This window comes from Arxiozyma heterogenica, assembly GCF_036370985.1.
Source record: "Arxiozyma heterogenica strain weizmannii chromosome Unknown scaffold_27, whole genome shotgun sequence".
NCBI lineage: Eukaryota > Fungi > Ascomycota > Saccharomycetes > Saccharomycetales > Saccharomycetaceae > Arxiozyma > Arxiozyma heterogenica.
The window spans coordinates 269,090-283,688 of record NW_027042680.1 but is presented as its reverse complement, the minus strand read 5'-3'; the positions used below and the strand labels follow the sequence as shown (position 1 = coordinate 283,688).

Sequence of the window (14,599 nt, the reverse complement as noted above, 5' to 3'; positions counted from 1 at the left end):
ATTTGTTAAAATAGAGAATAGTCCTTTCTTGAATTTTTTTAAAAAAGAAAGTTATTCAGCAAAATGTTATCTCTAAAGTAATTTCAATAAAGCTAGCTTAACATTAGTATTTTTTTTATCTTCTCTGCTATTGACTGTAATGTTACATCAGTAGTGGACTAGCCAAAGCGGCAACATTTTTTTTGTCTTTAATCCAATTCTCGAAAGGTGACATTTTAAGATCAAAGAATAAATGGCTATCCATTCGAAATGGAGATCAAGAAACCGCGACGCGTAAAAGCTCTTCACTAAAAAGAATTTTGATCTGATGCTCGGGCAGAAAAGAAAAACGCGAAAAGGAAAAGCTAAAAATAAAATGAACAAATTAAACAGATGTACTTACAAGAAAATAAATAAATAAATAAAATAATATACTGGAATCAAACTTTCCAATACAACTAAAATATCATTCAAATTAGTAGGATAAAGACTTCCTTGTATTAGAATGTATTAAACAATCTTCCTTCTCATTTTTAAAAAAATAGAATAAAACATGTGTACAACAAATAGATTATTAATTCTAAGCCTAATCTCTTTCTCTTTCCCTTTATACATACACACATGTATATATATATATATATATATATATATATATATTTCAGATTAGTATTTGACTTTTTTCTCATAATTCGTATAACAAACCAGAACATATACACATTCGGGTATACATAGTAGGCCATCTCTTCGTTTGAATAGAAGTAGAGATGATAGTCTTATCAGATGCAACTACATACCCCGCCCTTGTAACACAACCACAGCGGCTACACCTTTTCAATTTACCATCTTTCAACTCTATCTCACTTAATCTATCATACGTTACACCATCATATATCAATTGACTGAATAGTTTGGAGGTATCATATTTCTTATTAAATGCTTTTGAACTGATAATCAACCCATCCTCAACTGGTTGTAAGAGATGTCTTACATCTTCTACAAAAAATTCTTCTTGAGATGTTCGTAATCCTGAAGTATCAGCAAAATAAACATTAGCTGCGTTCAAATGAGACACCAATGTGTTATTGGCATAGGTGACTAAAAATTCTGCCACTTTTTGATGACTTTGCGGGACCTCTGCTTTAATCAATAAAGAATGTTCTCTATTTAATATTGATTGAATCTCGTTTGCATTTTGTCCCTCATTTGTTGTAGAAAATTTATTGTTAATATTGATCAAAAATGTTTCAAATTTTTCAAAATTAATTGGTGATTCACCTAATACCATTTTCAAATAATTGGAAGACTCATTCAACACAGGGTATGTAGATTCTGGAAATTTCGTAATAACTTGTGCAATTCGTTTAACTTCAGTCAAAATAGACAAAAGTAGTTGCCTTGACATTTTAGATCCAAGTACACCAAGAACTAATGTACCTTTTTCTGCAGGAGGGTTATTAACTAATATTAACACTTCTTGCATTAAATAAGTTATGAACTTCACAAACCATTTAGCAACAGGAATCAGGGAATGAATTAAATCTTGCTTTGAAAATGCAGTTTGAAACAATTTATTTTGATTTCCCTCTGCTTGAGCTGAATTCATTTGTTCGATAGCAAATTGTAGGTTACGAGCTACGCCGCTAAAGGAAAATAAGACATTTTTGAGATATAATATAATTCTTGCCATTGAGGCGATATTTTCCTTATATCTAAATCTGCTACCCAACTCTAATTGAAATAACATAATCTTTTGAATTGGTCTACTTGTTACCATTTTTTCCATAATTTCTTTTGGAGCATTTAAGGATACATTAAAAAATGGATATAGACTAGTCATTAAAGTCGTTATAAAATTTATTGCTCTTTCTTCCTTTATTTGCTCTAACTTTGTTATATGATTTTTACATGCAATAGATAAATCTTCTGCAGATAACTGTCTGTGTGTACTTCCAACAAAAGTGAAAGCCATTGCAGTGGCATCAATTGAATCATTATTTGCATTTGATATATCATCTTTTATCACACAGTGAAATTCAGGAATACTCTCGTGACGTAATTTATATATCACACCCGATATTGTTGGTGAAACACAGATCCAATCTAATGATAAATAAACAGGAAATTTAGGGTAATGAAATCCGGCACTTAACACAGAAGTAATTATATTAGTGTATTTTCCCTGTTTTACTTGATGCTTCATTCGTTCAGTTTCTAATTCCCAATCGTTTAAATTATATGAAGCAATATTCCCTGTTTCTGTATAGAAAGATATAAAACTGTCCAACATTTCTGAAGATACATTGATAATTTTATCATCTATTATCATATCATTATAATAACGAACATTATAATGTTTGGTCTTTACAGGAAGCTTGTCTGTATTTTCATTTTGTAAATTTGGATTTAGAATAGATAAATAATCCAGAGCTAAATATGTATTAATCAAACGCATTCTTTTTATTAATGATTTTTTTGTTCCATTAATATCAAAAACTAATATAATCTCTGGATAATGATCCTTTTCTGATACTGTTTTTGTTACTACATGTAAATTAGATAGTGTTATTATACTTCCTTTACTATCAACTCTATCAAGGGATACATTTAATATATTTTGAATTCTTAAATTTGGATCAGATAACGGTCTATTGGCGGATCCGTTCCATGACACGTATAATTTATAAAAACATAATTTTTCTCTCAATTTCGAATATGCTGTAATAAGCATGCAATGTCCATCATCTATTGGAGTAATATTAGCAAATTGTAACCAATCCAATTCTTTGCTCCTTTGTTGAGAATTAGACATAGAAAGTTGCAAGGTAACTTTTTTATGATCTTTAGAATTGGAAAATTGATACCAAAAATCGATTTGGCCATTTCTGCGTATAGCCGCACATGCATATTTCATTGATGGAGGATGAAAAACACCATACGGTGGGATTTGTTGAGCTTTATTTCTATATATGTTAGTTGTAGTGTCTAAGGCACAAAACTGGGAAATTATGACACTTTTTGATGAACTAATCCAATGAAAATCTAAGATTGTTGTATGATACTCCTTTTTTGTTTTCTTTTTTTCTATCTGTTTCGATTGAGTAGTTATAGGAGCTAAAGGCATGATATGGTTATAAAGTTTATAAATGTTATCTTGAAATAGCATTGTTAATTTTTCAAATGTAGTAGCCCCTTCAGGACTCTGGCCAGCAATCAACATTGTCATGTTACCAATTTCATCGCAAACTGCTAACATATCACCAGGTAAACTGAACCAATTATTCCAATGAACAGAAGAAATATTGTAAAAAAATTTAGGTGAGTTAGGAATACCTGCACCAGGCTTTCCATTTAGATTAACATAATTGTTAACAATACTGGTGGAAGTTGTCGTTGTTGGGGTATTTTTGTTATTAATATACTGGTTATTCCCAGTGTTATCAATGTTACTAGTGTTAGTAGAATGAACAGTATTTGTATCGTTATTTTTGGAAGTGGTTGATAGTGATATATTACTAGAGTCTTCATGTAATTGGGGGTGAATCATGTAACGTTGTGGAGGATGGAATCTCCAGTTTACACCATTAATTGTTTCCAAAAAACTAATACACAGATTTCCCTCCGAAGATTCTGAATCTGCATATGCAATTATCCCATTTTTAGACCAGGACACTCTTTTACTAGAAATATTTGGAATCATTATTTGAATGTGCTACTTTATAAATAATTATAAGTAAAATAAAAAATAAGAAGAAGAAGAAGAGCCTGTTGATGCTGAGGATGCTGTATTAGTTGGCACTTTAAGGGAATTTCAAGGATTGAATCCTTACCACTATATTAATAATATTTAATCAAAACAAATACGAAATGAAAATAGATATAGACAATATTGTATATTCCAAATATACTTGGGCATATATTTATTTGAGAATCTGGGTTACAACTACTGTGTCATGTCGTTACCTCAATAGCTATTGTTTCTCTTTTTCTTTTTCTCTGATTTTGAATTTTTTTTTTTGTATTTTTTATTTTATTTTTTTTTTTGTTGCAATATAATCAAAAAGATTTTTATATTTCTATCTGGCCTCATCATCATAATGTGAGATAATTCAATATAGGCAGACTTCAAAAAATATTCGGAAACGTATACAAATCAATGGGTACAGATGATTTATTCATATACAATATTAGGATAATCAATAACTTACTAAAAAGATAAAAAAAAAAAATACAAAAAGAAGAACAATTAAATAGTTTGTTACTACTATGATTGAGAAAGAATATATAATTGTTATCACAAAAAATTTATCAAAGAAATGATGGTTGAATAGCTAACTATTAATAAAATCGTTAATATTATTTTAAATAAGGAAATTTCATTGTGTTGGGTTATTATTTTAGAGATGTTTTTTTTATGTTTTGTTAATAGTCTATTCACATATTGGACAGTTCAAATAGAGATTCTACATCAGATGAATCATGATCCATCCTATCATATTTTCTGACAGATTTGTTATGTGTATTTAAATATAAATAAACATAATATTCTAAACAGAACAGCATCCAACAATATAGTAAAAAAGCACCTGATATTATAATCATTATATAGGCACTGTGCTCTGCTCCTAATCTTAGCACTAAATCTAATTGTTCCTGGTTTGCAGCCATGAAAAGACAACCAGCACAAACTAAACAAAATGGCGATAAATATTGAAATGATAAAATTTCATCTACCAACGGTTTATCTTTAAGCAGAATGGATATTTCAATTATTCTAACGGCACCACCTAAAATTAAAATCAATCCAAACATATTATGAACATTGGTACTGATTTCTAAATGTTGGTGATGCTGTGTCATTGACCATCCTGTGAACATGATAATCAACCCAGGAACAAAAGTTCTTTTCCCCTTTCTAGACAACAGTATACCAAGGATCCCCCCGGTCCACCAAAGGATCCCCATGGCAGTATGTTGGTAATCATGTATATGCCATGGTTCCCTTCCCCATCTGTGTTCGGTAAAAGTATTTACTATTCCGTAGATACATATAATCCAACTGTCAATATAATCTTGACAATATTTAGACGAGGTTTGTTTCTTCATCCAGGGAATTATTAGTACCATGGAGTATATGAAACCATAGAGAATGAAACTTGAACCCATTATTCCATGTGCTAAACATTGGCCAGTTTTATCATTTTTACAGAATCCAAAAAGCGAAATTGGTGCTAAACATACTTTAATAAATCCGGTTAATGTATTGATAAAAACCAGACTACAATAGAGAATATTTAATCTGTTGAGAAAAGGCTGAGAGAAAGATATTGAGACCCTTTCTTTGTTTTGTTTATTTTTAATGAAACATATGAAACCAATAATTAGAGTAATTATTGATGTGAAAAAAATAAAGATACCAGTTCCTTTAGAAGTTCTATTTTCAACATTATTATTATCTTTAAAATTTAAAAACGTAATGTCAAATAGACTATAAATTGTAGATATAATTTGTAATAAAAGAGACCAATTTAAGCAACTAGCAAAAGCAAGGCAAGTATTAATAGAATTGATTAAAAAGATGAAAAATAATGTAAATAGCCAATGGATAGTTCTTGATGCAGGTTTCTGAATATCTGGCCTGGTAAAAATCATGTGGTCATGTTCATGATTATCGTTGCTATTTATTTTATGAGATCCCATTTCCATGGACAAAGTTAAACTAAAAAGATAACAAAAAATTATAACCCAATGGATATTCCACTCGTGCACTTTTTGCAATTTCATCCTGTTAAGGCGTATTCTTCTTCTTCTTCTTCTTCTTCTTTTTTGTGTTGTTCTTTCTTTCTTATCTTACTATTTTATTTCATTAGAGAAATGATGATAATCAGTTATGAATCTTCTCATCGAAAGGAATTACTTATAAATTTGATTCTAAATGTGATTGTTTATTAAAAAAGTCATTTCTTTCTTTGAGGCTCGTAAGTTGAAAAAGAAACAACATGAATAATAATTGTGTAATCCCCTAATTTATTTTTTAAAAAATATAGCTAACATAATATAATACAATAAACTATTGTAGAATGAAACTATGGATGATAATGTGTTTTATTATTTTCCTTGCCTAGACAGAAGAATGAGTGCTGTCATCATGCATTGTATTATGATGCATAATAGGCCTATTTGCATGCACTTGAAGGTTGAAGTTTGCTTGTTGGTTTGTTTGTTATTGTCATATGCATTTCTTTTGTAAATGTTTTATTAATATATTAACTGAATACAATAAGAACACAAGAAGTTTGGACAATACATTTAAAAATAGTGTTTTGTTTTACTTAATACAAAATATATATATTTATAATAGATCCTCACAATAAACTAAACCAAACAAATCAAATGTATTAAAGGTACAAGTATCAAGGAAAGAATATATATATATATTTATATTTTCATATATTTAAATATTTATATACACAGGTCTGAACGTGAACAGATTTGTGTGTGTGTTCAATATGATAAGATTGTTTAGAAAAGAAGTATTGGAAACGAAGGTTATCCAAGGCAGAAAATAGGGAGAAGATAGTAATAATATAAATAAAGTTAAATGCATCTATCGTATTGAATAAATAAATATATAAAGTAATTTATCATTCTATATATATATATATATGTGTGTGTATAGTCTTTTAAGGTCTATTGAATAAAGTTCGTTTTGGAATGTGAGGAATCCATATCAGAGTCGTTGTTATGACCAACATCATTAATGAATGAAATGTTTGCTTGATTCACCTCAGAGGGTGATAAAAATGGATTTTCTTCCGATGCATCCTGCTCAGACGCATTATTTGATATACTATTGATATGGTCATTGGCTCTTGAATCACATGCATTATCATCTGCTGTATTTGACTGTTGATTCAAGTCTAAGTCAGTCAAAATATGATTGTTATTCGCATAATTATCTTCATCCGAAATATCAAAATCATAATCTGCTATACCACCATCAACAGACATTTCATTATTATTAGAAACGTGACTATCTAATGTTGAATCGTAATCAGAGTCGGTATCAATAATATCAAATTCGTAATTTTCCGCTCTGGATCTTCTGATTCTTCTTCTTGATTTAAAGAATACAACAAAATATAAAATTATCAAGATTGACCCTATAGTAAATATTGTAATAAAATAATGGAACGCTTCTCTTGGTGATGGTATTTTATTTGGCGTTGAAGGATCATCATCAGGATTCGATACAGTAGTAAAAGTAGGGGATATTACACTACTAGTAGTAGTCATACTTGTAGATGAAGTTACAACCGTTGTTGAGGAAGGTAATGGTGCCCCTGACGATATTGGGTTGGTAATATCAGATATCGGAGTCAACTTAGCCTCCTTTTCCGCGTATATATCATCATAATAATCGTATGGTTTGGTTATTGTTGGATCAATGGATTCACCAAAAAATTTTAATCTCCAATGTTTCAATTTTACATTATTATCTTTTACAGTAGTTTTTACTTTTAATTTCCATTGACCAATACCAGTTTCACCCCAATGTGCAACAGACATGAAAGTCCAATTTTTAAAACCTTCGTTGGAATTGTCACGTTCTCTAACCACAGCTAGGTTGGAAATCATTCCGGTTGGTGAAACTAAATCAATATTAACCTGTCCTCGAATATTAGTTTCAGCGTCAACAGTAATTGTAACATGTTCAATTCTTTCTAAATTTGAATTCTTTAATGTCTCCAAATCAATCTCTATAATAGATTCAATAATATTATCTGGATTATTTGTAGATTCATTGACTTCTTTATAATCAGTAAAATACCAGGCCTGAGGTTTAACATTACTCCAATTCTGAGCCATCTCAATAAGATTCTTTGTGTCTATTCTCCCATATCCATAAACATGCGAGTATCGTTTCCCTAAAGCGCCTTCTTGTGACTTGGCATCTTGATTTGTGATTTCCTTACTGGAAAGAATAGATAGATACTGTACATCTCTCCAAGTTAAATTAGGGTTGGCTTCCAATAAAAGTGCATATATTCCTGCGGCTAATGGAGCAGCAGCAGATGTACCACCATGCGTATCACTACACTTATCACCAATATCAGTGGAATGGATATATTCCCCAGAACCGGATGAATAAGTGACAGCCATTACTGCAGAACAACTCTCTGAGTATGGTGGGTGCAAACCTTTATGGTCGATAGCACCTATTGTAATAGAGTATATTGAGTTTGTATAACCATCATAATTACAGTTATCACCTAAATGACCACCATTGCCACTGGCAAAAACATATATGGAACCCTTTTTGTCTCTTCCTTCATTGACACCTTTTATTAAGGCTTTTTTCACTAAGATACTTGGACCTTGCAAATGTTTCCCATCGTCTGACGGACCCCAGGAGCATGAATAAATATCATTGACACTCATACCATAGATTAATGATGCTGCCTCATCCTCGGCTGTCAATGGACCGGATAAAATTCTTAATCCTGAGACCTTAGCATCATACGCTACACCAACGCCACAAAAATTGTTACCCTTAACGGCAGCTATTTCACCTGCACATCTAGTACCATGATAGTCGTCAGATAGTCTGGGTTTTGGTAAGTTTGTATTATCATTAAAATCCCATGAGCCCTGAGAAGAGAAATTGTCCCTAATATCAGGGTTGTCATAATCAACACCATCGTCTACAATAGCTACTACAACACCTTTCCCTGTAATGTTGTTATACCATACATCTGCCATGTTTATATCGTTACCTGGGTAACTTGGATTAAACAGATGCCACTGTTTTTCAAAATTTGGATCATTTATGTTTAATCTATCTTCTGCATTTTTCATTGGGACCATACTTGAATCAATAGGAGGTGCTGGTATAGGAACTCTTTTAACTAAATGTGTTTGTAGGGGTAAATCCTGAAATGATATAATGTCTTCTGCTAGAGAATAATCAGATCTCTTTACTAAATTGTTTGGTGTTACATTGAGAGGTTCAGAAAACACGTAATGGTTTTCTAATCCTCTGACGTCATGTTCAAATCGCCATGTTGGGTGGTTTTTTAATATGCTATCAATAGAATTTAACGATTCGATTGCAAAATATTGTCTTTCATTATGATTTTTATCTGGAATTATCTGAGACATGGCTGCTGCTAATAAGTAGATTCCAAATATATGTATATTAATATTGGACCAATGCATCAAAAAAAAAAAAAATGGAAAAGAACAAAACCAAGGATTTATAAGTTAAAAGCAACTATGATAAAAGAGATAAGTCGTTTTTAAAGCTCTATAGTTTGGTATAGTTAAAATGTGGGAGGGAGCAGGGGGAGAGGGAGGATGAAAAAAAAAGAGAGAGAAAAATTATGTTTTACTAAAATTGACAATGCTAATTAAATTCAATCTATAGATGTAGTGATACTATAATATGCTATTGAGTTTTATTTTATTTTATTTTATTTTATGCTATTTTTTTTCAATGACAGGTAATTCTTCCTCTTAATACAATATCTTCAGAAATTGTGATATCACTGCTAGAATAAAAACAAAACACAAAGCTAACAAAGCAAATTAAATCAAATGAATGATTGTCCGTTCAATTAATTGGTTGGTTAATTTGTTTGTTTTTCAATTTGATCCCAACCACTATATAAACACAAATCTATACAAATATACAACCACAAATAAGTATACTTGTTAAATCAATTTAACTATAACAAACACATGTATCCATTAAAGAGCCTTGTGAGGGTACTAATGTTGTCGCATAATAAAAATACGTTTCATATTTTCAAACTTCGAAACATTCCTTAAAGTTTGTCTTTATGGCGTAATGTTTTTTTTTTCTTTCAATTTTTTTTTTCTTTTGTCTGTTTTCTACTTTTCCAATTTTTGCTTAATTCACACAAATTGTTATGATATCTTGTTAAATTTTTGTATACAGAATGCAAGTTCGACATTGCAAAGATATAAGTGATTTACAACAAAAAAGATAAAACTTGTACACTTATCTATATACTGTTGAAAATTGTAGCGTCTAGATAGTAAATACTATGGGGATGGAAAGACAAATAAATAAATAAATAAATGACAACAATTCCTTAAGCTAATGCACCCATTGGGTCCCAAATTGGTAAAACAATTGGTCTCTCTTTCTCTGTGGTGAATTTTTCAGCCAATTCAGAAGGTAAATCTTCTAAGTCAACCACAATTTGATAACAATATTCTTCGAAATATTCTTGTGTCATTAAATATAAACCATCTTTACCAGAATCTTTCCCCCATGAGTTTTCCACACAATAACGAGTTGGAATTTCTGAACCTTCTTCAACATGACAGCCAGTGATTAGCATGGCATGAGTCATCAAACTTTCGTTATATTTGATTCTATTTGCCTTATCTTGTTTTAGATTGTATCCAATGGAATTATAATTCCATAACTGGATATCCATAATCCCATTTTTCTTATCCATATATTTAGGCGTATGAGATCCAAAAAACACAGGCTTATCATTGGCCAATCTTTCGGCTACTAACTTAGATAAAGTTGGATTGTCCACATTTAAATATAAGACATCGTCACCACCAATGACGTTACCTAATCTATCAATTTTGATCATTTTCCCATACTCGTGTCTTGGATCGTTAATGAGTGAGACAGGAGGTTTGTTGAAATCCAATTTACAATATTTGGTGGCAAATTCTAACGGGGTGGATTCTATGATATGGATTTTCTTGTCCTTGTCTTGATACTCCCAATGGAATATTTCATTTGGTGCCACTGGTGGGAAATCCATAAATAGAGTCATCAATTTGAATATCTCATCTTGCATAGATTCACGCAATTTAGTTAAATTTGTTTCTTCGCAGTCTCTTAACTCTTGGGCGAATTCTCTCAATTTTGTAGTCAATAAAGAATTCCATTTTCTTGAAGAAGTAGTTGAAAAAGCTGAATCATTATAGAGATCCTTTGGAAGGACCCCGTATTTCTTAACGATATTCCAAAACATGCTGTACTGACCGCCATCTTGTGTTGGAGCAGCTAACAGATATTGGACTAGTCTAGAATCCACAGGTTCATCACGTGTGGAAATAATTTGATCTAAGAAGTAGTTAGCTTTTTCCAATTTATCGTAGAAGAATAGATAAGCTTGTGATAATTCGAATTCTTTTAAGTTTAACTCTTTGATTACAGAACATCTTAATTCATTGGTCCCTGCAAACAACCAGCATCTACCAGAGGCACGTTGATTGGTGACAGGCGCTGGTTCGATAGAGATACGAGTATTGAAAATACGTTTATCTTGTTCTACAAGACGTCTTTTATCTAATAGCAAGTCGTCTGCATTATAGTTCTTGAGCACAGTAGAGGCCAATTTGTGAACAGGATCTTCTTTTAATTTGGAATTTAATAGAGCTAACTTTGTAATATCTAAAGACGTAGACATGATTGAACGGTTAATTGTGGAAGTTGAGATGTGACGAATTGCTTGCATCAAACTAGAATTAGTATCTGTCTATACACACACTGTCTTTCTTAAGTTATATAGGTCCTTCCAAGACAAACAAATGTTTTCTGCTGCTAGTGATTGTTGTTAATTCTCTTTTTCTTTTTATTTTATTTTTTTTTTCCTTATTTTATAGAAAGAGTCATTGCGAATTTTTTTTTCTTTTAGTTGGTTCAATTTGTCAGCATTGAGTAAGAGTCAGTTGGATTGAACTAATGAGTGTTTGTGTGGACTAAAGATAATTTTGTATTGCTATAGGTGTATGTCCACATACATCTATAAATATATGTATGTATATGTATCTGTTTATGTATATATATATATATATATATTATCATACAGTAGCCCATTTTGTCTCTGTGTATTCTGTACCGTGTTTGCTTTGGAAGAATTGTCGAGTTCTTTCATGTATAGAATGATGGATATTGGAATTGTTTTAGGTAGTTGAATAGATCCAACAAACAGTTTAAGACATATCGAGTAAGATTCATCAATATTAATCTAAGAAATCACTAGACTGGTTGAAGAAGTCGGAAAAAAAAAGAAGAAGAAGAGAGGAAAGAAAGAGACAACATAGTTTAAAAGATGTCTACTTTACTATCAGAAGAAGACTTAAGCGATTTTATTAGTCCAGCATTGGTATGTACTAAGCCTACTAGAGTTGATGAAGAACCAGATAGTGTCGATTCAAATGGTGAATATGTTGTTGGTAAAGAAATAGAAACAGTACAAAAGGTGACCATAACATTATCTGACTGTTTGGCATGCTCCGGTTGTATTACATCAAGTGAGGAGATTATGTTACAGAGACAATCACATACTGTCTTTTTAAAAGATATGGAAGAGTTACAAGAGAAACGTCTAGCAGTCACTATTTCACCACAATGTCGTGTTAATATGGCTATGTATTATGGGTTAACTGTTCAAGAATTTGATTTATGTTTTATGAACTTTTTCAAGATAAGATTTAATGCTAAATATGTAATGGGGTTACAAATTGGTCGCAATATATCTATTCAAAATAGTATTGATAGTGTTATCCAATGGAAATCTCAATTGAAAGCAAATGATGATCATAGACCAAGGCTCTCTGGAATATGTCCGGGGTTTGTTATTTATACAGAGAAAACAAAGGGTGAATTGGTGCCTCTTTTGGTAAATATTAAATCACCACAACAGATCACTGGGAAACTACTAAAAGCACAAAATCCAAATTTATATCATCTTTGTGTAATGGCATGTTTCGATAAAAAATTAGAAGCATCAAGGCCGGATTCAGTAGGTGAAGTAGATTGTGTTATTACACCAAAAGAATTTTTAAGCATGTTAGATGAAATCAAAGAACCAAACCTTAAAAAATATTTACCTAACACTCATACTGCCAATATTCTTTCCCTATATCAAGAGTTGTCCCCTTTGGGATGGGATGCAAAGCTCAATTGGTCCACTAATATGGGCGGTTCCTCCGGTGGTTGGGCATATCAATATGTAAGAGCAATGCAGTCACTTAACCCGGACACCGAGATTGTAGTATTACCAGGTAGAAATAGTAATATCAAAGAATATAGGTTATTAGATAATATTACAAAGAAAACCGTTGCTTCATCCGCTGAATTAAGTGGGTTTAGAAATATACAAAATTTAGTAAGAAATCTGAATCAAAATGGTAAGTCCCCAAGGAGACGAGTTGCTATATTAAAAAAACGGGGGAAATTAAATAAATCTGAGAATTCACATAATATTACTGCAATCTCTCCGATGTCAAATGACAATAACAGCTTGGTTGCGGATCCTTATAAGACAGATTACATAGAGGTGAATGCTTCGCCTGGTGGTTGTATCAACGGTGGTGGTCTCATCACAATTTCATCAGGTAAATCGCAACGTAAGGAAGAAACAATGAAGTTGGAAAAAATGTATTATGAGTCCTTATCTATGGTGGATCCCTTATTGCCTTTGTCTTCCCCATCTCATGATAATTCATATTGTTATGAGTTCCATGCTATTGAATCTTCAAAGGATATTGTAACTGTGGGAAGTAAGTGGTAATGTGATTCGGCACATAAAAAGGCAAAGAATTAGGCCACTATAAAATAATATAAAATAAAAATAAGTTAAAATAATAAAGAAAATAATCTGTAAAACATGAGAAAAAGATTTTTTCTTTTGAATTCATCCTGGTTCTTTGTATTGTGTCAGTAGAATAAAAGAAGTATGCATGTCTTTGGTCCAGTTAATACACAAATTGTTCCTACTTCTACTATATTCCTACCTCATTTTTTTTATGAGATCAAATAGTTCCAGGTAAACATTTGTCATGTTTTAAAATAATCAAAATTGTAAACAAGAGTTAATAAACAAGTCACAGAAGCTAATGTATAATAGATTGTATTTTTCATATCACACCCCTTTCCTTGGCTCGATTGGCAGAAATAAACAAATATAATTGTATAAATTTATAACTTTCACATTTTAGTAAAAGGTATTTATAAATCATTTTGAAAACTTATGAACCGTTAGAATTCTTAATAAATATGTATGTATATGTAGTTTTATATGTTAAAAAGCATCATACATAATAAAAATATAATCAATATAGAGTTTAGTATTTTAGGTGTTATATTTAAAAAATAGCTCTCCAGTTTTATTTAGATAATTTAGAAAAAAAAAGTTTAAATCCTTCTATAAAAAATTATTGAGTATAGGTATAGATTGTACAAACAAAATCTTATTGATTAGAGTAAATCAAGTACAGAGAGTTTAAGGCTCTTACAAAAAATTTCCTTTTTTGAAATGATTTTGTATGTACTAGGTAAGTTTGATATAAATGCCTATTACTATGATATTGTATAAATGTATTATGTTGTATACAAAAAATGATAAAGTTACAAAATACCATAGGATGTTTTATTTTAGAAGACCAAAAGAGCTAAAGTAATATTTGTTGGATCATAAGTATTACATGGATGAGTTGAGAAGAGATTATCCAATGTCAGTAACAATAATACATAAATAAAACTAAGTTAATTTTTGTAAAAAAAAAAGTGTTGATTACTCCCTGGAATATTAATACTATATTCAGGCTGCTATTATTTTAT

The 14,599-nt window shown here is 30.9% G+C and overlaps 5 protein-coding genes across 5 annotated transcripts; 1 reads left to right on the top strand and 4 right to left on the bottom strand.

Annotated features, from left to right (window-relative positions):
* Positions 1–661: 661 nt before the first annotated feature.
* Positions 662–3,676, bottom strand: SIN4 (Sin4p; the record flags this gene model as incomplete). Its single annotated transcript, XM_064859780.1, has 1 exon — positions 662–3,676. The coding sequence occupies one exon, from the start codon at positions 3,674–3,676 to the stop codon at positions 662–664; it is 3,015 nt and encodes a 1,004-aa protein (XP_064713153.1).
* Positions 3,677–4,410: 734 nt separating this feature from the next.
* YTP1 (Ytp1p) lies at positions 4,411–5,760 on the bottom strand (the record flags this gene model as incomplete). Its single annotated transcript, XM_064859779.1, has 1 exon — positions 4,411–5,760. The coding sequence occupies one exon, from the start codon at positions 5,758–5,760 to the stop codon at positions 4,411–4,413; it is 1,350 nt and encodes a 449-aa protein (XP_064713152.1).
* Positions 5,761–6,666: 906 nt separating this feature from the next.
* On the bottom strand, positions 6,667–9,195 carry KEX2 (kexin KEX2; the record flags this gene model as incomplete). The annotated part of the gene is made up of 1 exon (XM_064859778.1): positions 6,667–9,195. One exon carries the CDS (start codon positions 9,193–9,195, stop codon positions 6,667–6,669), a length of 2,529 nt encoding a protein of 842 aa, XP_064713151.1.
* An 899-nt stretch (positions 9,196–10,094) lies between these two features.
* Positions 10,095–11,489, bottom strand: LAP3 (bleomycin hydrolase; the record flags this gene model as incomplete). Its single annotated transcript, XM_064859777.1, has 1 exon — positions 10,095–11,489. One exon carries the CDS (start codon positions 11,487–11,489, stop codon positions 10,095–10,097), a length of 1,395 nt encoding a protein of 464 aa, XP_064713150.1.
* A 597-nt stretch (positions 11,490–12,086) lies between these two features.
* On the top strand, positions 12,087–13,550 carry NAR1 (iron-sulfur cluster assembly protein NAR1; the record flags this gene model as incomplete). The annotated part of the gene is made up of 1 exon (XM_064859776.1): positions 12,087–13,550. One exon carries the CDS (start codon positions 12,087–12,089, stop codon positions 13,548–13,550), a length of 1,464 nt encoding a protein of 487 aa, XP_064713149.1.
* Positions 13,551–14,599: the final 1,049 nt, after the last annotated feature.